Source organism: Quercus lobata, chromosome 8 (genome assembly GCF_001633185.2).
Source record: "Quercus lobata isolate SW786 chromosome 8, ValleyOak3.0 Primary Assembly, whole genome shotgun sequence".
NCBI lineage: Eukaryota > Viridiplantae > Streptophyta > Magnoliopsida > Fagales > Fagaceae > Quercus > Quercus lobata.
In genome coordinates, this window is record NC_044911.1 from 13,512,408 (window position 1) to 13,539,382 (window position 26,975).

The following is a 26,975-nucleotide window of genomic DNA, read 5'->3' on the forward strand; positions in this document are numbered from 1 at the left end:
CAAAGTGATGCTTTTAACCTGTAAATGTTTAATGACCAAAGATAATGAACACCGTCATATTTACACACCATGATGTTTACAGACATTCAAAATGACCAAATCACAGAAAACACTGTGATCTTCATAATTCATTTTGTGAAAGACCAAACATAATTAATAAATTAATATTGCGAACTTGCTGGTGAAAGACAAAACACAATTAATATAGCGAAGTTTGAAGGTGTCCAAGTTCCAACTCTAAACACACATCACCAGCCTGCTTCTGTAGCACCAACTGTAGTCATATCAAACTCCTTCAATCGTAGCACATGCGCCAACAGACGCTGCTGCTTAGTCAAGTCATGTTCGGTGCTCTACACGATGTGGATACCCAGGTCGACACTGTTTCACACCCACACTCACGTGAATACAGAATTGTGAAATTGGATGCACAGATGTCTCATTTACATCTACTGTTGCAACTACTGCCCACCTTTGATGTGACATTAGGAACATTTAAAATCCTGTTCATATAGCGTTTTTCCGGAAGGGTTTGACATGACAGGCCCTAATAAGTGAAACTGTAATGCCTGGACCGTGAAATGAGGTTATAAATGTACTAGTGATATAATGTTAACTTTCTACCCCGCTAACTTCGTAGATTGATTAAGCTATGAGTCGCAATGCCTCAACATCAAATCGTACAATGCGAAACAAGTTTAGACCTACTTCAACAAATGCATCATCACAAGTTCCAACAGATCAACAACTACATACATACACAGACCACTATGGAGGAAAATGGGTTGGAAAGAAGAGAGATTTCGTTAATATGCCAATATACACGTATGAGAGTCTTGGAAGCGTCGGACACATCATGGTCGGCAAACCTACAAAATTAAGTACAGATACCACCGCAATAGAGTTCACTATAGCAGAACCACCATGGTCAACCCTATACGAGAAGAGGTGTGAGTTAGAGGTGTATTGTCGATGGCACGGGTTACGAGTTCCTAAGGCACGCTCTGCCGAGTTACCTAGAGATGAACCTGCCAACATACTTGCTCGTCTTGAACAAGAGAACAATCAAATGCAAAGGCGACTAGATCGTTTTCACGCAATCCAAAAAGCTAGGAAGCATCTAAAGGGGAAGGCGCAAGAGCGAGCCATGAAGTCTATTAATGAAATTACTGCGTTAGATGATGAAACAGATATTTCAGACTTCTCAGATTCAAGCAATGATGATTTCCAAAAATTTCTACCTACGAACATTAGACGTTGTTGTTAATGTCTACACATTATGGGAAATCTGTGATGTTATTGTTAATGTGTGACAAATGATGATTATGTATGTTCAACTTTTGCAACTCTAAAGATTAACTGTTTATTACTTTTGGCTAAGTTTATGTGAAATCACTTTCTCATTTTTTTCATACGTGTTCTTTGTTGCTACATTCAAGTAATGTGGGTTATGGACGAACAATGTCCTTTGCTTTGTAATGTAGGGAAAACCTTAGGAAGTGAAATGCCTCCAAATTATATTTATTGCACATTACTTGTAGGAAAATTTAATAGATTCAATACATACAGACTGATCCAAACCACATAGACCAACCGCGCATATGATTCAATAATACGAATAATTCTTTTATATGAGTTGTTTGAGTCACGATATAATATGCACGTATCTGTGTATCTTAGTTGTAATAGTGTCCTACTTTATATAGATACATTACATAAAGACTTGTCCAAACCAGACTAACCACTCACTCACTGAAAATCCATATGGCTCACCCAACACACTCTCACAACGATATTTGGTTTGCTTAAAAATAGGGTAAAGGCCTAAAAGCCTGATCAGCCTTTCAAATGTTTCATTCAAGTTATTGGTTCGTTGTAGCATTGCTTGGAAGCTCCCTAATATTGCAATTGTGATGATCGGAAGCCATTGATGTAAAACTTGGAAGCATAGTTTTCTTCATGTAATTTTACATTGATGTTGAGAAAATGTAACTACATTTTCTACCTGCAAAGACTCCCTGAAAAGTTTGTACGGAAACAGGGGGATAAAACTCTCTACTGTTGCTACACTCACTGCTCGTAATACTAGCATTTCGCAAGTGAGGTTGGAAAAGGCTAACACAGCTCGGCACTGTTCGGCGAAGTCATGTTCGCAGTTCTGCATGTGCTGCTCAACAACTCGACACTATTGAACCCTGTCCAGTCATATCATCCATGCTCACGTAAATAAACAGATATGCAACATTTTGCAATGCACTATTTTCAAGGATGCAGAGGACCCTTTAAAAGTGTAAGCAAATTTTTGGGGGTAAGCTGTCCATCATTGCTACACTTGATTGATGTAGTTCTGCATGTGATACTCAACATCTCGAAACTATTGAACCCTGACCACACGTACCCATCCCCACTCACGTGAATACATATATGTGCAACCCTTTGCAATGCACCGTTTTCGAAGAGGTAGAGCATCCCTGAATTGGCTATGCATCAATTTTGGGTGTGAGCTGTCCACCATTGGTACACAGATGTTGTTCGTAGTGCTACATGTGCTGCTTAACAGTTTCGCACTGTTCAACCCTGTCCAATCAATACACAGATATGCCTTCTTTTGCAATGCACCGTTTTCAAGGATGCAGAGCATGGCTGAAAAGTTCATGATACATTGAACACAGCTCAGTATTGTCTCAACAAGTCATGTCAGATGAAGCACAGGAATTCTGAATAGTTTTGAACAAGACATACCAAACTGGTCAGAGAAAAGTCTTAAAACCACATCCATCAGAAATAAACCATAGTAGTGATCAAAGTCCCTAATTAAATATAAGCATAAACATCACTAGTTTAAATTTTAAACAAGTTATCCTTGTCCAAACTCTGACGGTCAACCAAGTGAAATATTGAGACACTAATCACAACAGGAGTCCTTTCGATCACCTCATTGGCAGTGACATCTCCTTTTTTCTAAATTATTGTCTTTCGAAAATGCAACCCAGCCTTCCCTGAATCTCATTGCTTAATATGTTTTGATGGAGGGTAATAGCACAAGACATTGATGTGTGACAAATTGCTTCCCAATAATATACTTGCTTCCCATATATGTTTCCAAGCCATATTTAAGAGAACATCATAATCACATTATGTATAAAGGCTCACCATATTATGTGGCCACGAGATACCCATGAAAGAAGGATTTTTAGGCTTCAATTTTTTGGCTGCTTGGATTGCTCTCTCTCTCTTCCTCTGGACATAATCGGTAATTTTTTAAGAACAAACTTTTCTCTGACTTCATGTTTTATGGGTTTGTACATTAAGGAAGAAATGTTTGTATCATCTTCATCTAAGTTTTTGATATTTTTACCTCATGATCTTCCAATTTACAATTCTTCCTACGTGGATATTGAATCTCAATGGCAGTCTTATCAAATATAACAATATGGAAGCTTGAATTTCCTTCATATCTGAAGACTAAAAAATAACCATAACAGATAGAATGGTATTCAGCGAAATCCTGCCAACCATTACAAAACCTAATGTTGTTATCAGCTTTCTTCAATCATACTTGCCAAATTCCACCATAGGGAGCAATGACTGTAGCTACGGTGGATAGCTCAGTATTGTTGAACCCTGACCAGAAGTACCCATCCACACTCACGTCAATACACATAGCAACGCAGAAAATTTTGTGCATCAATTTCGAGTGTTATTGGTCCTATTGCTACATTGATGTTCGTAGTGCTGCTCAATAGCTTTGCACTGTTGAACCCTATCCAGTCATATCACCTACACGCACGTCAATACATAGCTATGCATCCTTTTGCAATGCAGCATTTTTAAAGGATGTACCTATAGCATCCCTGAGAAGTTTATGATACATTTAACATGGGCTCAACATTGTCTCGTCAAATCATGTCAGATGAAGCACATCAATGTTGAATAGTCTTCACGTGAATAAATACGCAACCTCTTTTGCAGTACACATCACCAGCCCGCTACTGTAGCACAAGCTATAGCCATATGAAACAACTACCTCAACGAATCACATGCACCAACAGACACCACTGAACAATATACTGTCAACTCATATAATCTTTATTCACGTGAATACTTATAGTCACATCCACCTGAATACTTGCCCTTGCAAAACCCCTATATAAAGTCCCATTTACATCTACCCTTGCAAAACATCTACACATACCGAAGTCCCATTTACATACATCTACCCTTGCAAAACTTCTACACATACCGATCTAAACTCACATTTTCCAATGTCAATGCGTAATTGGATGCTACCTCGTTTTCCAAATAACTATAGAACGCAAAGAGATTCTGACGAGAGGGAATACTATGCCGGATTGCAACAGGAGTGGGACTTTCGCGTGAACGAGTCCAACGCTCTGCACAATGATCTCCTGCAAATCGGAGCGCCTCTTGTCGAGCGTAGCTCGCTCACACTGCCACGACAAAACATGCACCAATATGAGCGTGCAGTGACGAAAATAAAAAAAGAGAACAATCTTATGATACTTCGTAGGTCCAGGTATCATATGCTACAATTGGCGGAGGAGCAAGCCGTTGCAACAAACAGGCAACTCACTCCGGCAGAACGTAACAATGTCCTCAACTACGAGGACTACCTATCAGAATGAATGCCACTGTGTGTGTTATGTCTATGGTTAAGTTAATAATGTTAGTGTAAGTTATTTTATGTTTTCTGTGTTATGTCGTACGTGCTTATTGAAAAACATCATGTGTGAGAATATTTGACTTTTATGACTTATGTGAGAATAATCTACATTACGAATAACGTGCATGCTTCTCATAATCAATAATAAGGTTTACATAGTACAAATGCAACCATACATATAACACATAGTTAAGCAAAATAGTTCTCCAACAAAATCTAATTACACCACGACACGACACGATTACTCTTCATCTGACATCTCCACGTCTGACTGATAAATGGGATCAGCAAGAAGTGATTGCATGAACTGTGCATGCTCGTACCACCCTTCCTGCACTGACTCTCGAATCTCGACTTGGGTCCGATATCGATTAAGACGTATCTTCATTCGATTATTTTCTTCTCTTATGCGGTTCAATGCTTTACGAAGTTCGTCGATGCTGTCTCTGGGCATTTGTGATGCGAGTCGCCGAGGCACTGGCAACTTCAAACCAACCAACTCATCATAAAACATTTGTTGTTCACGAAATAACCAAGCCCACTCCTGTCTCATGGTATTGTGAACGTAAGCACTATTTCGCAAATTCGGATTGATTGGATAGCTGAACTCATCTTCCAATACCCAACAACGACCCATAGCAGTGAACACATCATGAGGCCTATAGAGTTGTGGGTTGCCAGAACCAGACATTGACACTGAATACAATAACACCAAATGATCAAGTTAACAGTGTGTATCAACTGTTGCTAAATAATGTAATCCTGCATAGAATGGTACACAGCAAAGACATTCATAAAATTGTGTACTATTGCATGCTAAAAATGAAATACTAACACTAACACCAACATTTGACCATAAACAATAGACATTGTTGGTAATGTCTACACATTGTCTTCAACACTAAATGTTGTTGTAAATGTCTGACCAATGATGATTATGTGCAATACAAAATGTTGCTATAGTAAAGAAATTATTTCATTCTCTTCTCACCAACGTTTACTACAACAAATAACCAAAATCACACCAATGTACTTACTTCACATTCATTCAACCCAAAAAATCAAAATTTAGTACAATATCAAATGAAAATAACATTGCCCTAAAATTGTGATGTGAATTTTTTACCTGAGGTGATACAAATTTCAATTGAGTTTGAAGAAAGCCGCTGTTGATCCGTGGAGGAGTTCCAACTCAGTTCAGCAGAAAGCGTCCTCAGTTGAGCAGAGAGCAAGGCACACTGAGTGGGAGAAGGTGTGCAGAAATTATAAGAGGACTCGACTTTACGGATATCAAGTATACTTTATAACTCGATATTACATGAATCGAGTTACATTGAAACACTCCACCTGACACAAAGACAGTACGAAATCAGGGCTTATAACAGTATAACTAACTCGATTATTTAAAAATCGAGTTACGTAGAGATTCAAAAAAAAAAAAGAAATGCCAGCAGTGCGGGAAAAACCTGTATATAACTCGATTATCGGAGTATCGAGTATTTCATATAACTCGATTTTAGGATTATCGAGTTACAAAAGAGGGGCATTTCCCTATTTAGTTTCAGAATGAGGGCACAAAGATGTTTAATTTCCGAAAAAAGGGCATTTGCCCATTTTGGCCGAATGAATTGTCCTTTAATTCGTCATGAAGGGAAAGAACCAAACTCTCCACATAAAAATGCTGTGAAATGTTGCGAGGATTTACAGAATTATTCACGACATATTGACAAGCTAATTGAGAAACAAACGTCAAAAGAATTAGAGAATAATCGGTTGCGGCTCAAAACCTCAATAGAGTGTGCTCGATGGCTAGCATTCCAAGCTTGTGTTTTTAGAGGTCATGATGAAAGCCTTGATTCAAAAAATAGAGGCAATTTTATTGAATTGATAAAATTGACATCAACTTTCAATGACAAAGTAGCTACTGTTGTCTTGGAAAATGCTCCTGGAAATGCCAAATATACATCACCCACAATTCAAAAGGAGATTTTGCATATTCTTGCTAATAATGTGCGAAATGCTATTCATGAAGAAATTGGAGATGCAAAATTCTGCATTCTTGTTGATGAAGCTCGGGATGAGTCGAAGAGAGAGCAAATGGCCATCATTTTGAGATTTGTTGATAAAGAAGGTTTTATTAAAGAGCGTTTTTTTTATGTTGTGCATGTTAGAGACACTACTGCATTGACTTTAAAGAATGAGATATGTGCTGTCCTTTCTCGTTATAACCTCCACATTGAAAATATTCGAGGTCAAGGATATGATGGGGCTAGTAACATGCGTGGTGAATGGAATGGATTACAAGCTCTTTTTCTTAAAGATTGTCCATATGCCTATTATGTACATTGTATGGCTCATAGGTTGCAATTAGCTCTAGTTACAGCATCTAGAGAAGTAAAAGATGTTCATCAATTCTTTGATCATTTGGTCAATATTATCAATATTGTTGTTGGTTCTAGTAAGCGTAATGATGAATTGCAACATGCTCAAGCAGAACAAGTTGAGAATATGATTGCTTCTAATGAAATTGAGACTGGAAGAGGTGCAAACCAGATTGGTACTTTGCAACGAGCTGGAGATACTAGGTGGGGATCTCATTTTCAATCTATTTGTAGTTTGATTAAAATGTTTGATGCTACTTGCAAAGTTATCAACACTATTTCTGAGGAAGGGGCTAATTATAAACAACGCGGTGATGCCGAGGGAGCTTATCAGGTGTTAACATCATTTGAATTTATTTTAATCTTGCATTTGATGAAAGAGATAATGGGAATTACTAATGTTCTTTGTCAAGCTTTGCAACAACAATCTCAAGACCTTTTAAATGCCATGCATTTAGTTTCAACTACAAAATCACTTATTCAAAAGTTGAGAGATGATGGATGGGAGCCTTTACTTGCTAGTGTTATATCATTTTGTGAGCAACATGAAATTGATATTCCTGATATGAATGCTCGTTACACTAAAGGTCGAGGTAGATATCGTCGTCAAGATGACGATTTAACAATGGAACATCATTTTAGAATTGGCATATTTACAGTTGCAATAGACTTTCAATTGCAAGAATTGAAAAGTAGATTTTGTGAGCTAACAACGGAACTTGTCATTCTTAGTTCAGCTTTAAATCCCAAGGATGCTTTTAGATTATTCAAGATTGTTGATATATGCAATTTGGTTAAGAAATATTATCCTCAAGATTTCACTAAACGTGAACAAGAACTTTTGGAGTCTCAATTGCGACATTATGAGCTTGATGTGATAAAACATCCAGATTTTCAGAATATGAGTACAATTTCCGAGCTATGTAGGGGATTAAAAATTTCAGGAAAGTCTAAAATATATTTTTTGATTGATAGACTTATTCGTCTTGTGTTGACCCTTCCAGTTTCTACAGCAACTACAGAACGAGCTTTCTCAGCTATGAAGTTGTTAAAAACAAGACTTCGCAATAGAATGGAGGATGAGCTTTTGGCAGATAATATAATAATTTATATAGAGAAGGAAATTGCAGGGAATTTCACTATAGAGATGATAATGGATGAATTTTATTCCATGAAAAATCGTCGTCAGGCATGATTTGATTCGATTGATGACTCGACCTGACCTGAATAATGGGAGATTTACTGAGGCTTAGTCCATGGAGCGGTGGCTTGGGCCGACAAAATTTTTTTGGTCCGTTTTGTAAGCCATTGTGAATCCTGTGCGCAGGATATAAAAGCCGTTTTTTTTTTTGGTGATTGGGGTTTTGTCTTGTTGTTGTTTTTGAGAAAGAAAAACATTGTAGCCACACATTGTAATTTTTTTTGATAATAGTGAAATCCCTGCAACTCCGTGGACATAGGCAAATTGCCGAACCACGTAAATATTGTCTTGTGCGTGTGATTGTTTTACTTTTGGCGTTTTGTTTTCTCTATTTTTTTGTTTCTCACAGGTTTGGAATTTCGGTTGAATTCCCAACATGTTCAAGTATATAATAATATATAAAAGTTGATAATTTTGTATCAAATAGACTTAAAAATTATATTTGGTATATCTCTGTTACAACCCGGCCCCCCCAAGCATGTATTCCTGGCTACGCCCCTGCCTGTTTCTTATATGTAACATTCTTTTTGCGCATTATGTTTTAGATGTATGGGCACCTGATTCTTCACATTATAATATTGAAATGACATTATCTTAGATAAAGCTGACATTTGTTAATTATCTATTTTGCTTAATGTGCCAATGAGCTCTAGCTTATGTAGCACCTCCTCCTCATAAAGAGTAGGATAGAGAGTGAGGCTGTGGCCAGTGGGTTCAAGATCCAATGGAATAAAATCATTTTATTTGCTTAAATGTTCATTAGTAATTTCTTTTTCTTTTGATCACTTTATAGGTTGTCTTCTTGTGAACAATAGTGAGGGTTGTACTGACATTTTTTTGTACCATTTTTGTTGTTATACAGAAACCCTGCTTTGCAATACCAACGGGCGACTTCAGCATCAGAGGTCTGGGCAGTGTGGAAACGACATTCTTTCATGCAGGAGTAGGGCTGCTTTGCTTGACTCTACGACTAACTTGCTACGGCTTTTGCTGCTGTGGCAGAGTTTGAACAATAGCAGTGAAGAAACTGAACCCAATGGTCCTCAGATGCTTGTAGAAACCAAGGGATTTGTAAGTCCAATTCAAAAATCATTCTTTCTTTGCTCAGAAATTACACTTAATAATTCCAAATTCCTAAAATACAAAATGGGACTGTCACTCTCAAATAATGAATAAACTCTCAAACTTGTTGTTTCCCTGACACACTCACGAGCCATCTTTCATTTTTCACACAATCACAAGGGCTATTTTGGGCTACATCCCCTGTATTTAACCAAAACCGAAACTACCAAATCCCTATCAATCAGACACAGTTGGATAGAAATAAGGCAGCAGACTCGATTTGGTTTTGTCATCATCCCACTTCAACCTGCTCTAGACGTGGCCATGTCTCTGAATCTCTGCAAAGAGTTCGTAAACTGGGAAGATCCTTCAACTCCAATATCCTTAGGTTTGGAACAACAGGATCTGGAGCCATATTTTTCACTGAATCATAATTAAAGAGCTCTTTTAAATTGTAACTGTTGCTTACCTTAATTACCTCTACATTTGGCAGGTTCTGAATGAAGTCACCACAAGACAGAAGATATTTTAGGTTAGAACAACATCTCACTGCAATTAATTTTAGTCTAAGAAATCTCAGACCAAGATGTCCAACTAGTCCTGAAATGCTTTCTAATTCATTTAGATCGTGGAGAGTAAGTTCCTCCAAATTTGGTAGTAGGTCAGACTGGGCAGCCAATCCTCCATCTCGCCATAAACTTTGACTGGTACATGTTGTAATGGTAAGTGACTTTAAACCACCAAAGCAGCCAACGTTACAGATGAGTAAATCTTCAAGCCTATGTTTTAGTTGCGAACAACGACTTAAAACCAAAGAACTTGCAATACCCCATAATTGGCCAATGGATTCTTGTAAGAGATCAAGACCACCAATAGTCAATCTTTTGTAATGTTTATTTTGTTGGGCTTTGTGGAGCCTAGTTTTGTTTGCCATCGGGAAAAAAAAATTTGGCCCGTTTATCCCATTGTGAAACCGCATTTTGTAATTAGGGTTTTTTAGTGTGGTGTGGTTGCCGTGTTTGATATAGAGAAAAAATATTGTAGCCGCAAGTTGTACTCTGTATTCTTCCCTAATAATAGTGATATCCCTGCAATTCCGTGGACGTAGGCAAATTGCCGAACCACATAAATACTGTCTTGTGCGTGTGATTGTTTTTCTTTGGCATGTGTTTTCTCTATTTTTTTTGTTTCTCACAGGTTGGGAACTAGACTTAATTCCCTACATATTTGTCAAGGGGTAAGCTTTTGGGCCAATGCAAAAGTGAAATCTTGTTATTCTATTTATCCAGGAAAGATCATCAGAGCATAGACATGGGATCTTCTTCAGTCTAATGGATAAAATAAGTAATTGATCAAGGTATCTAAGCTCTTCAAAAGTTGTCTCTCCTCCCTCACCCTTCACAAGGAAACTGTAGGCACTCTTTGTCATATCTAGAACCTCTAAACAAGACAACTTGGAAAAAATTCTAGTTTGGATGGTTTTTAGGCTGTTAGTGTGAGATAAGTCCAACTGCCTTAAATTGCTCAGTTTTTCAATTCCACTAGGCAATTCTTTGATACGAGTGGCACAAAGATTAAGCATTTGAAGTTTACTAAGCCCTCCCAATGGGGGTAGTTCTTCAAGAGCAGGGATGGCCATGGGTAGGGTATGGATTGGGTATACTGTGCATTGTACAGGTTAGCGACTAATATTTTCATAAAATGAATCTATTCATTTCCCTCTATGTTATTCTCAAACAAAGTTATTTACATTTCATTACTTTATTTTAGAATATCCAAACAAGAGTACTTAATTCTATTCCATTAATTTATTTTTCATTCATTTCCTTTACTTAAATACATTTTATTATTCATTTCCATTCTTTTATAACCATTCAATTTCATTCCTCGCTCTATGAACTCTCAAATGAAGGCTTAAGGATATAGAGTAGAGTTAAGAAAGCTAGTTATGTTTAGATCCTTAGTATGACTTGCTACTAATTTTAATCAGATCCACTTTAAACCAAATGATCAATTAATTCAACTTCAGTTTCAAGACTGGTGAATGAACAATAGCAACCGAAAAATAAAATAAAAAAGAAAGATACAAGGGACATACATAGAGATAGTATGTGATTATGAGGAGAAATGTGTTTGGAAAAAAAAACACCTAATATAAATTGAATAAATTTAAAACTTAGAGGTCTCAATTAAATAAAAATGAAGTTAGAGAATTGAAATGAATTTTCAGTCAAGGAATGGTGCAATTTGCATTTTATCCTTGAAAAAATTTAAGGTTTCATTTTCTCTTAGAATGTAGTTAAGACTGCAATTTTATATTAGGTGTTTTTTTTTTTTTTTTTATAGTAATTTTCCTAAAACAAAAATTTTATAACATTGACAAACAACAGTTTTCATAGATTATAACTATGATTTTAAAAATTGCATTTTCAAAAAACACATTCTAAAATTGTAGTTTAAAAAAAATGCTCATTTTCAAACAATTAAGAGTGTGGTGCAGCAAAAGAAAGCCCTGAAAAGACCGATTACTTTGAACCAAGTGCCATGGGTTTGAGTATTGAGCACTGACCCATGCTTCAAAATGCATGCTTTGTTGTGTGCTAGTAATGCCCATTGGCTTATCAAAAAACCTAAGGAGAAATGTAACATGACAGGATGTTGACTACTAGTCTGCTTTTTTATTTTCTCCAAAAAAGAAAAATAAAAAGCCGGACGCAGCCAAGTGTCGAGACTCTTAACAGAAAATTGTAGCCAGAACCTAAATTGTGGGCTGGGCTTATTAACTGAGCATGGGTCTAAAATTAGGCCCAAAAATTGGACCAAATTGCCCCTTTATTATTGTCGACTTGTCGTTCCTTCTTTTTTATTTTTTTATAACTATTAAATTGGGTTGGGCCTTGGCCTTAATGGGTCTCTTTGTACCCGCGAGACTTGACGAAAATCTCAGTCTCAAGTACTGGGAGACAACCAGTCAAAACGGCAAATTCACGGGAGAGACGGCGGTGGCGTGCGAGGCAGTCCGGCGAAGTTTTGCAAACAGCCTCGCGGCAAGCCTCTGCCCAAACGGCGATTTAGTTATTGCATGGTTAGTTACAAAAAAGGAAGTGAATGGATTTAGTTCTTGGCAGCTTGTTCCTATATAAGAATTTCAAATGTTCATGAAAATAGTTGTACTTGAATTTGCATCTAAATTAAAAATATGATACCAGATGTACTTGAATTTGGACATGCAGAGTGTGTGAGTGACGTTCTTTTATGCTCTAGTGAAAGATTAATTAATTTTTATTTTATTTTTTATTTTCGAATTTCAAAATTGATTACAATATAGCTATTTGATTGGAAATTTTTAACTCAATATTTTATTTTGTCTTTGACAGTTTCACATTGAGTAGACAATATGTATATAGATTTGTTGTTTCAAAGTGAGAGCTACATGGGCTGGGCTTGACAAGTTAGAGGGTGAGGGAGATTCTAGGTGTGGGATGTTGAGGATGCAAATAATGTCCGTGACCAGGTTTCATTCATGCAAATGCTACCAAAACCAATTGCATCAAAGAGATATCAAGACAATTTTGTTCTGATGGGTCCCTTTCTGTAGGTAGAATAGAAACATTGATAATGGGTTAGTCACTCCTTGCAATGGGAGCATCCCAAACTGCCGTGATTCAGTGAGTGACAGTTTTTTGCCTACTGCTGTTTGGTTTCATTCCTTGTGATCTCAATCTTATGTTCATGTCCTAAAGTTTATGGGTCCCTGATGGCTTGCTTATGGGTACATTATTTTCTTGAGTTTTGTTTTTAATTCTCATTGAATCCACATATATATGCCTTCCCCTTTATCTCTGTAATCTCTGTGTTTGCAAGCTGACTAGAGGTCATTTCTACTTTGCTTGTGCTACTTTACCTTGGTGAATGAATTATATTGCATAATGGAAGCTGTGTGGCAAATTTTGTTATGGTTAACCTATCATATGAATCATTGAGTCCATTTGCATGTATTACCTTCTACTAAACACGGTAGCAACCTTATTTTTTTTCTTCCTTCAGTGAATGAACATGGTAGCAACTTTGTCTTTGGCATAGATGATGAATTGATTTCTGACCTATGTCACTCCATTTTTGATCTTCAATGAACACAGTAGCAACTTAGTCTATGGTAGATCATGCTGTTGTGTTATTTACTAGAGAAGTTATTTTATGAACTAATACTGGCATGAACCCTTTTGATATCTCAATTTTTTTCCCTAGGTTTCTTATTGTTTTCTTGTGTTTATCTGGTCATTTTCAAAGATATTTTAAACAAAGTTGTTATTGCCCAGTTCAGGACATTCACGAGTCCTATTTATGCATTATGCTTTGATCCTAGTGGCACAACATAAATGTTTTCAAAATAATGCTTGGAAAATCTCATAAACTCCTTTGCATCTCATACTGGTACATCTTATGTACATATTTACAGGCTACAGTGTGGTTTTACAAATGTAGTGTTAAATAATTCTTTCACGGTTCCTTCCTGAATATGTCGTTGTTATTGTCAAGTGCTTATATGTTTTTTGGGTTTTTTTAGGTCATAGAGGATATCAATTTCAGTGACAAGAGCAACTGGATTATGATTAACTCATTAAGGGGGACACAATTTTTTTGCTATCAGAGGATCAGTAAACTTCCAGTCTGCTGATGCTCTAGTTTTACCACCAAAAATGGCAATTTGGGTGTTATGGCTAAGCCTGCGGTTAGTTGGTCACCTACTCATAAATCAACAGAATAAGGAATGGAACTAATGGATGGAAAAGCACTGTAAGTGGTGCTGCAGCAGCTGCAACTGGTAGGATGAGTTCCATTTCTGGGGCTATTGCTTCATCTTCCACAATTGCAGAGGCAATGCTTTAATTGTGGATTGCAGCTCTTCAAAGGCAAATTAGTCTCTTTTGGTTTTTCCTCCTCCTAGTTGTATGGTAGAATATGCATTGCGAACATCAACTTGTCTAGATCCAGCACCTGTTGTGTCTGGATTAAGCACTGCGCATGATTCAGCTCCAGAATGTGATGCAAGATTGGTTGCTGAGGCTATCCAGAAGTAAAATATATGTCAGAAACAAAACTGAAGAGAGACAGAGAAGATCTTGACATATATGGTGAGATTGGGAATTCAGACAGCAAAAAAATATATCCTGAATGATTGAAGAAAGGAAATAACATCCATCCTGAAGCTGGGGTTGCATTCATGAAAGCAAGAATCAGTCCTGAGGAGAAACATCATTTCTATATATCAGAAGCTGAACTGCAGATGCATCAGCCTTGGACCTCGTTGTGGGCAAAACATGAGGTATTTGTGTCCAGTGGAATGGAATATTGTGCTTCTTCAATCATGCATACATTTTTTTTGATGTCTAACATATCCCTTGTTCTTGTAAATTTGCTTGCGAGATATACTTTCAATCGATGATGGTGGAAGGCTCCAAAATTAATGAATAAAATTCTTCCGACTGAGAAATTGAACTTGAAAGGATCCCAACTTGCATGATTGAAGCAATGTCAAAAGACTTGGTTCCAGTTTGTGACTATCTTCAAACCCCCAAAATCCAACAAACAAGGTTCACTAGGTTTTTTGTCTATTTATTTTACATATTCTGGGTTGTGGCTGTTTCTTATATATAACATTGCTTTCCCATTATGTTTTGGATGCATGGGCACCTGATTCTTTACATTATCATACTAAAAGGACTTTTATCTTAGATAAAGCTGACATATAATAATTATATGTCTTGTTTAATGTGCCAATGAGCTCTAGCTTATACAGCACCTCCTCCTCATAAGAATGGGATAGAGGGTGAGGTTGTGGGTTTAAGATCTACTAAGTGGGTGTGCAACTTACCAATAGAATAAAAATCATATGATTTGCATAATGTGCACCCGTAATGTCTTCTGCTTTTGACCACTTTGTAAATTATATTTTTTGTTCACAAAAATGAGGGTTGTACTGACATTTTTGGGTACCATTTCTTGTGTCATATGGAAACCCAGCTTTAGATTGCAATACCAATGAGCTTCAGCATCAAAGGTCTGAGCTGTCTGAAACAGCAGGCTTTCATGTAGGAGCAGCTCTGGGTTGCTTGACTCTATGACTGACCGTGCTGCTGCAGTGGCTGAATTTCACAACGTTAGCAAAGAAACTGAATGTAGTGGTCCTTAGATGCTAGTAGGAACAATGGCTTTGTAAATATTAGTGACAGCCCAAAAACAAAGATTCGCTTGAGATTGTAAATAATCAAGAGAGCTTAAGAATGGAGGCTCAACTCAAGTTTGTATATAGTAACAAAGACGGCTTGAAAATGGAAACTCATTTTAAAGATGAAGGTGGTGAGTTAGATTGGAGGTATGTTCCTTGTCTGGTTTAAATGGTTGGTTGGACATGAAAAATGAAGTTACTAAGCTTATTCGTATTAAATATTGATTGGTCTTCGATCTGGTAAAGATGAAATTCATTCTACCTTGTTTGGATTTCATTTTAGTCACATTTTAATTAATTTCCCTATTTCTTGCTGGTAGTTTTGAGTTACACTTTGTCCCTTTTCTCTTAACAGTGTATGTGATGGGTGGAAATTTAGAGAATAGTGATGCAGAACTGTGGATGCTATGTATTTGGGATTTCATCTACTCAACTTTGTAAATAACAATCTATATATTTTCTCAATAACCAGTTTTAAATACGTACATAATAGCATCTTGTATAATCTCTTTCTCACTGTTTCTTTATTCTTTTAATTCAAATATATTCTGCTACCACTCTTTTTACATTTTATCAAAGATGAAATGCTTGACCAATCTCATGTGTGGGTTCTTATCTTCTTTCTGCAACAATTTGTTTAACTGGATTTCTTCTTGTTCTGTCATAGATTTCCTAGATTCTCTAACCAGTTGATCTTTTCAATTGTGGACTGAAATGTGCTTACAAGTTTTACTCTTTGGCTTTCTGCAACATCCTTTAATGAGTTATAGGGGAAAAGGGTTGATGGTTTTGTGGATTCAAGAAAGTTTTTCTAAGTTTTCAACAATGCTATGAGACAGTAAATATTCAAACATGTTTGAAGGTATATCTGTTTGTACCCAAGCATTAGTGCTGTATATTCAGGGAAAATGGTTTTTATTTTCTGAAGTAGGAGATGTGATAAAGAATTGTCATTTACATGTTAACAACATAGTAATGAGATGAGGATGATATTGCATGGTCTAAAAATATCTTATTCTGCAAAGGTTCTAATATAAATGGCATTTTAATCTAATCAGTTGATAAGCTGATTTCAATGAATATAATACTTATTAATGGACCTGTGGAACTACAACTATGAGTCAACCTTTTCTTCTTTTTAATATAAATGGCATTTTAAACTAATCAGACCTTGTGTGCATTTGGGCATGTGGTAGTTTTCGGTAACTTATTTGCATACTGTAGTTTGGTAGCTTATCTGCTTGGTATTTTTCAAAAGATAGAGTTTTTTGTAGCTTTTAGCTAAATATATGACAAAAATTTGAAATGTTAGCTCATTTTCAAAATAATAATAATCAAAAAAAATTTTCTTAAATTGAGAGAAAAAGCAAAAAATTTTGCCAAAACAAACCATCATCTTTCACTAGGAAAGTTGTCCAGGCCTGTAATCTTGTACCGCTTATTTGTATAAACAAATTGATAGTTTTGTCATGTATTTGCTGAAGATCACCTAATTCCAAGAAATTAGGAGCTTTTCTATTTAGATTCAAGTTGTAATTTATGTTCAGTCAGCAAAGAGCTGGAAGGCATAGACTACACAGTTGCATGTATAGGAAAGTTATATTGCTCCAAAAGCATAACATAAATACCGGAAAAGATAGAAATTTTTGGGGAAGATTACTAATAAATTGCCTATTAGAATCATTTTAAGCTTGAAATCAAGGAGATGAGCTGATATATAACTTGCAGAAGAAGATAAATGTTTTTTCCCTAATGGATCTTTAAAAAAAAAGAAGAAATCATGATTGAGGAGAGTAAAAAGAGTGGTGCTCAAGATCTGATTGGAGTAGGGCTGCCTAGAAGGGAACCTGAAATTGTTTTATTACTTACCATAATTCTGAATATCTACCAACATTTTAATTTTTAATAAGTATAAATATATCCATTTAAACAAGAAATTAAAATATATTAACATAATTTCAATATAATTTCTTCAACTTCATGCCTGCATGACATCTATGGGCACACCAGTAAAAAAAATCCATTTTTGAAAGATATAGATGCAAACTTCAAACTCTATAAATCTCTCACAATTTCAAACCCAACATGGGTAACTCAAAACTCTTTCAATCTTAACTCACAAACATGACACTCAATTAATACAAATTTCCAATAATGGTGCACTCACACTCTAATAATGAACATACTCTCAAACTTGAATTTAAAAAAAAAAAAAAAACCTGATCGGTGCTTTCACACTACAAAAATGAAAAAACTCTTAACTCACTCAATTTTCAAACACAATCATAAGGGCCACTTTGGGCCAAAGCCCATACTTGACCGAAGCCACCCTACTGATAAGGATTGAAAAAAGGCAGCAAACTTGATTTTGTTTGGTCGCCATCCCACTCCAAAGCATCCCACCACTCTGATTCTCCTATTATTTCTTCAAGGGTACCTGCATTTTGGTTAGTAAAAGGCAGCCTTCTGAGACCTTTGCACCCCCACACTTCAACCTGCTCCAGACACGGCCATGTCTCCTCGTTTCTGCAAAGAGTCTCCAATTTCGGAAGGTTCATCAATTGCAGTATCCGTAGTTTTGGAACCATAGGATTTGGAGATATGCTCTGCCCTGATTCATTTTTAAAGAGCTCCTTTAAGTTCTTACAATTCCATACCTTGATTACTTCTAGGTTTGGCAGAGTCTGAATGAAGTCACCACAGGAGAAAACATATTTCATCTCAGAACAGAATTGCACTTCTATTGATTTTAGGCTATGAACTCTCACCCCAAGATGACCAGCTAGCTCTGAAAAGCTATTTAGGTTTTCCATACTAAAGAGATGAAGTTCCTCCAGGTTTGGTAGTAGGTCACAGCGGGCAGCACATCCTCCTCCCCGCACTAAACTGGTTGGACAATTTTCAATAAAGAGTGACTTTAAACCAGCAAAGCTGGCATCACTTTTAATGAAGTCTTCAAGCATTTCATCCAGTCCTGTACATTCACTTAATTGCAAAGAACTTGTATTACCCCAGAACCACCCAATCCATTCTTTCAAGAGAGAAAGATCAAGATTCCCGATTACAAACCTTGTTTCATCAATTCTAATCAGGCCCCTCCTTCCTGGCGATTGGTAAAAAAAAAGTTCAAGATGACTCATTCTATTCATCCAGGAAAGATCTTCGGATTTTTCCCATGGGATCCCATTCAATGAGATGATTAAGTAATGTAATCGATTAAAGGATGATTTGAGCTCTTCAAAAGTTGCCTGTCCGTCTTCCTCTCCCTTCAAACGGAAACGAAAGCCACTATTCAGCATAGATAGACTTTCTAAACAAGACAACTTGGATATAATTCCAGGTTGAATGCTTTTCAGTTTTTCAGTCTCATCTAAGTTTAAAACCCTTAGCTCACTCAGGTTTTCAATCCATCTTGGCAAATTTGCGATACACGTGCCATGAAGATCAAGTTCTCGAAGTTTAGTAAGCGTTCCCAGTGAGGGTAGTTCTTCAAGATTACTGCAATGGCGAAGACGAAGAACACGGAGATCTCTAAGTTGAAGTAGAGAATGAGGCAACGACCGGATGCTGTTTCCACTGAGATTCAATACCTTGAGTGCTTCAAATCCTTGCAGGAATTTCTCAGGAACCGTGTCAAGGGCATCATTGTCTTGGAGTAGCAGAACCGAGGCCTTTGAACATTGTATCATGCGATCAGGTAGCCTTGTTATGTTGTTACCCATGAAAGAAACTCTATTGAGAGAATTTGAATTTGAAAACTCTCCAACGGGAATCTCCCTCAACCCAATCCCCGAACGAACAAGGGATTTACACCCATCCTCAGACGATGATGAAATCCATTTAGCAACATCCCGAACAACGTCATGCATCTTCACAGTAATCCCATAGGGACCATCTTCCAACAAACAAGAGTCCTTCAGATTTTCAATCAAAGAAATGCCTTCGTCCATATCCCCCCAATTCTGTCCTTCACCTATCAAACCTTCTGCCCGCCAGTCTCGTACTAATTCACTTATTAAAATTGGGAAGTCCTCGGGAAATAGACAGCAATATAAGAAACAAGATTTTATGTTGTTACCTTGTAATGAGTCGTAACTCAACTTCAACGGCTTATAGACCTCAGCCTCAATTCCTTCTATAGAAGGCACCGATCTTTTCAACTCCTTTAATGCATGCTTCCACAACTCGACTTTTGTCTTTTTTCTCATGGCAGCTCCCACAATGATGATGGCTAGTGGTAATCTGCAACATTCTTTTACAATTGCTTCTGCTAATGGTTTAATATCTTCTAGATGAGCCACATCCCCTGCCTTTTGACAGAACAATTGCCAAGCTTCAACATCATTTAAACCTTCTATTTTGATTTCAAGGTTGGTTGTCATAGTCCTACAGACTTCCTTACGTCGAGAAGTCAATATGATCTTACAGCCTTTATGAACTTCAGGCCTTGGGACACCCAAAGCGTCTAAATCAATTTTCGTCCAAACATCATCTAGAATGAGTAGAAATTTTTCCTCCTTCTTAAGCCTTTCATAAATCCGAATAGCTTTTCTTTGCTCGCTTTCTTCCATTACTTTCTCCAATTTCAATCTCTCAACTATCTGTGTCTGGATATTTTTAATGACCAAATTCTTGGAAACGGTGACCCAAATGACGATGCCAAAAGGCTGCGTAGAATCATCCACGAGCTTATTGTTCAAGTTCTTCACCAGAGTAGTCTTGCCAACTCCTCCGAGTCCCCAAATGCCAATCACTTGGACTCCATCAGCAGACAATGCCCTCATAGTCTCGTCTAATTTTTTTAATGCAGTTGTTTGACCTTGAATTGAAGGTCCAGGAATACACTCCACTGCTCTGGGAACTCTAGTACGACAAACCACACCAGAGTCAAAATTTCCAGCTTCAAGAAGCCTGTTGATCTCATTCAGAGTTTCTTCCACCTCCCTGCTCACTCTATACCGCTTTCTGCAATTTAAGAAACATCGAGAAGGCTTTTTGTTGTCGACCATTTGTCCTTGAATTGCATTGACTCTAGGCTGAAGCCTTTCCACGTCTTCAAGCCAAGTTACGACTTGATCTCTGATTTCGTTTCCTTCTTTCTCCTCTTTTTCCGTTTCACGTTTGACTTCTTTTATACGATCCGTAAGGCTTTTCATCTTCTCCTTAACAGCAGCAAGATTTGAATGCAAATTAACAGTGGTGTTGGCCTTAGAACAGACACAACTACAGAGAAGCCCGCTAGTTGTTGCCGCTAGTGCACCGACAATGGCACCCACCGCTTCCATGCTGGAAATTTTTCTATGGAAGATGCCCGAAGCTTAAAATAACTGACAGCCAAAGAATGAAAGAACCTCAGAAAATACAATGATGTAAATAAACAGAATGAAAAGACACACAAAGACTGAGAGGGTGTTTGGATTGGAAGTATCTCAAAACTCATAACACATCACCCAAAACACATAACTCAAAAACATCACTCATTTTTCAAAACTCTATCTCACTCAAAACTGGGGTGTTGGCCAACCGAAACCGAAATTTTCGGTTTGTGAAATTCTCAATCGAAACCGACTGAAGTAATTGGAAATCAATCGGTTTCGGTTGGATTTTGGTTTCGGTGGGTTTTTTCGGTTTCCTTAGCAAAAATATTAAATAGTAAATCAATTTAGAGACAATTTCAGAGGATAGTATTTGTTATGATTAGCCAAGACCAAATCTTTTACAATATCTTCGTCATCTAACACAAACTACAGACAAAACCCAATTCATAACTACATAAAAATTGCACAACTTCTCAATTCCCCACAAAAAATAACACCGTTCATATAAATCAAAATCAATAAAGGCAAAAAAATCAATCTCATATTGACCCACAAGGCTAATGTTTGACAATTTTTCTCAAGCTAATAAAAATTCATACTTTTTTCTCTATCTAGAAGTCAAAACAAATTCTTCTTTTATAATTTAGGAGAGAGACCAAACAAAAATTCCAACAGATCAAACAGCTAGTAATTTCAATAGATAAAAGATCGACCATCAATAGCAAAAGATTACTACAGGAAACCATAAAGGTCAGAGAGAGGATCTGAAAATACCTTGAGATTAAGAGAGAGAGAGAGGCTTTCGAAAGATCTGAACTTGTTCGAAAGGTTTGAACGAGAGGCTACGCTGTGTGGATTTGTGAGAATTTCTATTAGGTTTGTGTTGGGTTGTGTTAAAGGGATGGGGGCGGGGGCTGATTTTATAGGTGGGATTGCCAATTACATTAAGCAATTGTTGAACGGTTCAGCCATCAGCACTGTGCCACGTGGTAGTCCTATTTACACGCCAAGATTGACTTCCTTCTCGAATCCTCCGCCCTCTGATTTCTATTAAGTTTAATTAGATATCTAATTAGTAATTGGTTTAATTATGGTTACTTAATCTAATGATAAAATGAAAATTGAAAACATTGAAAAGTAAAGGCCGGATCATTTTTATAAAAGAAAGGCCCAAATGTTTAAAAAAAAAATGAAAAGGCCAAATATGTATAGGAGGCTCAAATATTTATAAATTTTATATTATATATAAAATATATTATAATATGATTCGGTTCGGTGCATTCAAACTTGCCACCGAAAACCGAACCGAATATTTTGGATTTTAAAAATTCAAAACCGAACCGAAAATTTGGCAACAATTTAGTCAGTTTCAGCTAGTTTGTTCGGTTCGTCAGTTTTTTGTACACCCCTACTCAAAACCCAAAATTGAAAAAAAAAAATTGGCTCCAATATCTCAAAATCGTGCCCCACATCTCATTACACAATTTTTTTTTCACTTTTTGGTGGAGCCCACAACCTGCACAGGTTAGAAGGTTGGTTTTCTCTCGCGCATGTCCTCTTCTCTCTCCTTTCACCTAAAACACTGTTTTGTTTTCCTATCTCTACAGACACACACACACATCGAATGTAAGGGAAAGGTTTGTGGTTTTTCCTTTTCCTTTTCCTTTTCTATACTTCTACCTCCATATCCTGAAGGCCCATCGCCTGCAAACAACATTACTGAAATATCAACATTTTCACAAATGTCACCAAAACTATTTTATAAACTCATCAAATACATAAATAAAGAGGCCTTAATTGCTTTAATAGTGATATCTTCACATACACAAGTCATCTTTTATTCATGTGAAAATACTGCGAAAAATATTTAATACACAAGTCATCTTTTATTCTTTTCTAAGTAATTTGAGATTGGTGCCATCTACAATGAAGGTTCTCATAACTGTTCTAGTACACTAAAGCTCTACTACCCAACTCCTATTTTGTCAAACCAAATCTTTTCTTTATTATGAGTAGTATTCATGTGTGATGCACAAATTGATGAAGATTTATATATAAGTTAAAAAAAAAAAAATATATATATATATATATATATATATATATAAGTAAAACTGAATTACTAAATATAAATAGTAATAATAACTTGTAAAATAGCTAACTAATTTTAATAAATAAAAAATTACTTTATGTTATATGAGCTTGTTCGAAAGGTTTGAACGAGAGGCTACGCTCTGTGGATTTGTAAGATTTTCTATTGAGTTTGTGTTGGGTTGTGTGAAAGGAATGGGGGGTGGGGCTGCTTTTATAGGTGGGATTGCCAATTACATTAAGGAATTGTTGAACGGAATGTGTTTGGAAAAAAAAAACACCTAATATAAATTGAATAAATTTAAAAATTAGAGGTCTCAATTAAATAAAAATGAAGTTAGAGAATTAAAATGAATTTTCAGTCAAGGAATGGTGCAATTTGCATTTTATCCTTGAAAAAATTTAAGGTTTCATTTTCTCTTAGAATGTAGTTAAGAGTTAAGACTGCAATTTTATATTAGGTGTTTTTTTTTTTTTTTTTATAGTAATTTTCCTAAAACAAAAATTTTATAACATTGACAAACAACAGTTTTCATAGATTATAACTATGATTTTAAAAATTGCATTTTCAAAAAACACATTCTAAAATTGTAGTTTAAAAAAAATGCTCATTTTCAAACAATTAAGAGTGTGGTGCAGCAAAAGAAAGCCCTGAAAAGACCGATTACTTTGAACCAAGTGCCATGGGTTTGAGTATTGAGCACTGACCCATGCTTCAAAATGCATGCTTTGTTGTGTGCTAGTAATGCCCATTGGCTTATCAAAAAACCTAAGGAGAAATGTAACATGACAGGATGTTGACTACTAGTCTGCTTTTTTATTTTCTCCAAAAAAGAAAAATAAAAAGCCGGACGCAGCCAAGTGTCGAGACTCTTAACAGAAAATTGTAGCCAGAACCTAAATTGTGGGCTGGGCTTATTAACTGAGCATGGGTCTAAAATTAGGCCCAAAAATTGGACCAAATTGCCCCTTTATTATTGTCGACTTGTCGTTCCTTCTTTTTTATTTTTTTATTATTAATTTTTTTTATAACTATTAAATTGGGTTGGGCCTTGGCCTTAATGGGTCTCTTTGTACCCGTGAGACTTCGAAAATCTCAGTCTCAGGTACTGGGAGACAACCAGTCAGAACGGCAAATTCACGGGAGAGACGGCGGTGGCGTGCGAGGCAGTCCGGCGAAGTTTTGCAAACAGCCTCGCGGCAAGCCTCTGCCCAAATGGCGATTTAGTTATTGCATGGTTAGTTACAAAAAAGGAAGTGAATGGATTTAGTACTTCGCAGCTTGTTCCTATATAAGAATTTCAAATGTTCATGAAAATAGTTGTATATTTGCAAGGAATTTGCATCTAAATTAAATATATGAAACCAGATGTACTTGAATTTGGACATGCAGAGTGTGTGAGTGAGGTTCTTTTATGCTCTAGTGAAAGATTAATTCATTTTTATTTTTTATTTCAAAATTTCAAAATTGATTACAATATAGCTATTTGATTGGAAATTTTTAACTCAATATTTTATTTTGTCTTTGACAGTTTCACATTGAGTAGACAATATGTATATAGATTTGTTGTTTCAAAGTGAGAGCTACATGGGCTGGGCTTGACAAGTTAGAGGGTGAGGGAGATTCTAGGTGTGGGATGTTGAGGATGCAAATAATGTCCGTGACCAGGTTTCATTCATGCAAATGCTACCAAAACCAATTGCATCAAAGAGATATCAAGACAATTTTGTTCTGATGGGTCCCTTTCTGTAGGTAGAATAGAAACATTGATAATGGGTTAGTCACTCCTTGCAATGGGAGCATCCCAAACTGCCATGATCCAGTGAGTGACAGTTTTTTGCCTACTTCTGTTTGGTTTCAATCCTTGTGATCTCAATCTTATGTTCTTGTCCTAAAGTTTATGGGTCCATGATGGCTTGCTTATGGGTACATGATTTTCTTGAGTTTTGTTTTTAATTCTCATTGAATCCACATATATATGCCTTCCCCTTTATCTTTGTAATCTCTGTGTTTGCAAGCTTGACTAGAGGTCATACACTTCTACTTTGCTTGTGCTACTTTACCTTGGTGAATGAATTATATTGCATAATGGAAGCTGTGTGACAAATTTTGTTATGGTTAACCTATCATATGAATCATTGAGTCCATTTCGAGGCATGTATTACCTTCTACTAAACTCGGTAGCAACCTTATTTTTTTTCTCCCTTCAGTGAGTGAACATGTTAGCAACTTTGTCTTTGGCATAGATGATGAATTGATTTCTTACCTTTGTCACTCCATTTTTGATCTTCAATGAACACAGTAGCAACTTAGTCTATGGTAGATCATGCTGTTGTGTTATTTACTAGAGAAGTTATTTTATGAACTAATACTGGCATGAACCCTTTTGATATCTCAATTTTTTCCCCTAGGTTTCTTATTGTTTTCTTGTGTTTAGCTGGTCATTTTCAAAGATATTTTAAGCAAAGTTGTTATTGCCCAGTTCAGGACATTCACGAGTCCTATTTATGCATTATGCTTTGATCCTAGTGGCACAACATAAATGTTTTCAAAATAATGCTTGGAAAATCTCATAAACTCCTTTGCATCTCATACTGGTACATCTTATGTACATATTTACAGGCTACAGTGTGGTTTTACAAATGTAGTGTTAAATAATTCTTTCACGGTTCCTTCCTGAATATGTCGTTGTTATTGTCAAGTGCTTATATGTTTTTTGGGTTTTTTTAGGTCATAGAGGATATCAATTTCAGTGACAAGAGCAACTGGATTATGATTAACTCATTAAGGGGGACACAATTTTTTTGCTATCAGAGGATCAGTAAACTTCCAGTCTGCTGATGCTCTAGTTTTACCACCAAAAATGGCAATTTGGGTGTTATGGCTAAGCCTGCGGTTAGTTGGTCACCTACTCATAAATCAACAGAATAAGGAATGGAACTAATGGATGGAAAAGCACTGTAAGTGGTGCTGCAGCAGCTGCAACTGGTAGGATGAGTTCCATTTCTGGGGCTATTGCTTCATCTTCCACAATTGCAGAGGCAATGCTTTAATTGTGGATTGCAGCTCTTCAAAGGCAAATTAGTCTCTTTTGGTTTTTCCTCCTCCTAGTTGTATGGTAGAATATGCATTGCGAACATCAACTTGTCTAGATCCGACACCTGTTGTGTCTGGATTAAGCACTGCGCATGATTCAGCTCCAGAATGTGATGCAAGATTGGTTGCTGTGGCTATCCAAAAGTAAAATATATGTCAGAAACAAAACTGAAGAGAGACAGAGAAGATCTTGACATATATGGTGAGATTGGGAATTCAGACAGCAAAAAAATATATCCTGAATGATTGAAGAAAGGAAATAACATCCATCCTGAAGCTGGGGTTGCATTCATGAAAGCAAGAATCAGTCCTCAGGAGAAACATCATTTCTATATATCAGAAGCTGAACTGCAGATGCATCAGCCTTGGACTTCATTGTGGGCAAAACATGACGTATTTGTGTCCATTGGAATGGAATATTGTGCTTGTTCAATCATGCATACATTTTGTTTGATGTCTAACATATCCCTTGTTCTTGTAAATTTGCTTGCGAGATATACTTTCAATCGATGATGGTGGAAGGCTCCAAAATTAATGAATAAAATTCTTCCGACTGAGAAATTGAACTTGAAAGGATCCCAACTTGCATGATTGAAGCAAGGTCAAAAGACTTGGTTCCAGTTTGTGACTATCTTCAAACCCCCAAAATCCAACAAACAAGGTTCACTAGGTTTTTTGTCTATTTATTTTACATATTCTGGGTTGTGGCTGTTTCTTATATATAACATTGCTTTCCCATTATGTTTTGGATGCATGGGCACCTGATTCTTTACATTATCATACTAAAAGGACTTTATCTTAGATAAAGCTGACATATAATAATTATATGTCTTGTTTAGTGTGCCAATGAGCTCTAGCTTATACAGCACCTCCTCCTCATAAGAATGGGATAGAGGGTGACGTTGTGGGTTTAAG

General features: G+C 36.5%; 2 protein-coding genes and 1 pseudogene across 2 annotated transcripts; 1 reads left to right on the forward strand and 2 right to left on the reverse strand.

The window, feature by feature from the left end:
- Positions 1 to 4,790: 4,790 nt before the first annotated feature.
- Positions 4,791 to 5,950, reverse strand: LOC115957630. The gene is made up of 2 exons (XM_031075923.1): positions 5,811 to 5,950; positions 4,791 to 5,380 (listed from the first exon to the last, which is right to left on the reverse strand). The coding sequence occupies exon 2, from the start codon at positions 5,373 to 5,375 to the stop codon at positions 4,926 to 4,928; it is 450 nt and encodes a 149-aa protein (XP_030931783.1). The 5' UTR covers positions 5,376 to 5,380; positions 5,811 to 5,950; the 3' UTR covers positions 4,791 to 4,925.
- Positions 5,951 to 17,580: 11,630 nt separating this feature from the next.
- On the reverse strand, positions 17,581 to 20,401 carry LOC115957621 (disease resistance protein At4g27190-like). Its single transcript, XM_031075913.1, has one exon. The coding sequence runs from the start codon at positions 20,339 to 20,341 to the stop codon at positions 17,888 to 17,890; it is 2,454 nt and encodes an 817-aa protein (XP_030931773.1). The 5' UTR covers positions 20,342 to 20,401; the 3' UTR covers positions 17,581 to 17,887.
- Positions 20,402 to 24,024: 3,623 nt separating this feature from the next.
- Positions 24,025 to 26,908, forward strand: LOC115956425 (annotated as a pseudogene).
- The last annotated feature ends 67 nt before the right edge of the window (positions 26,909 to 26,975 follow it).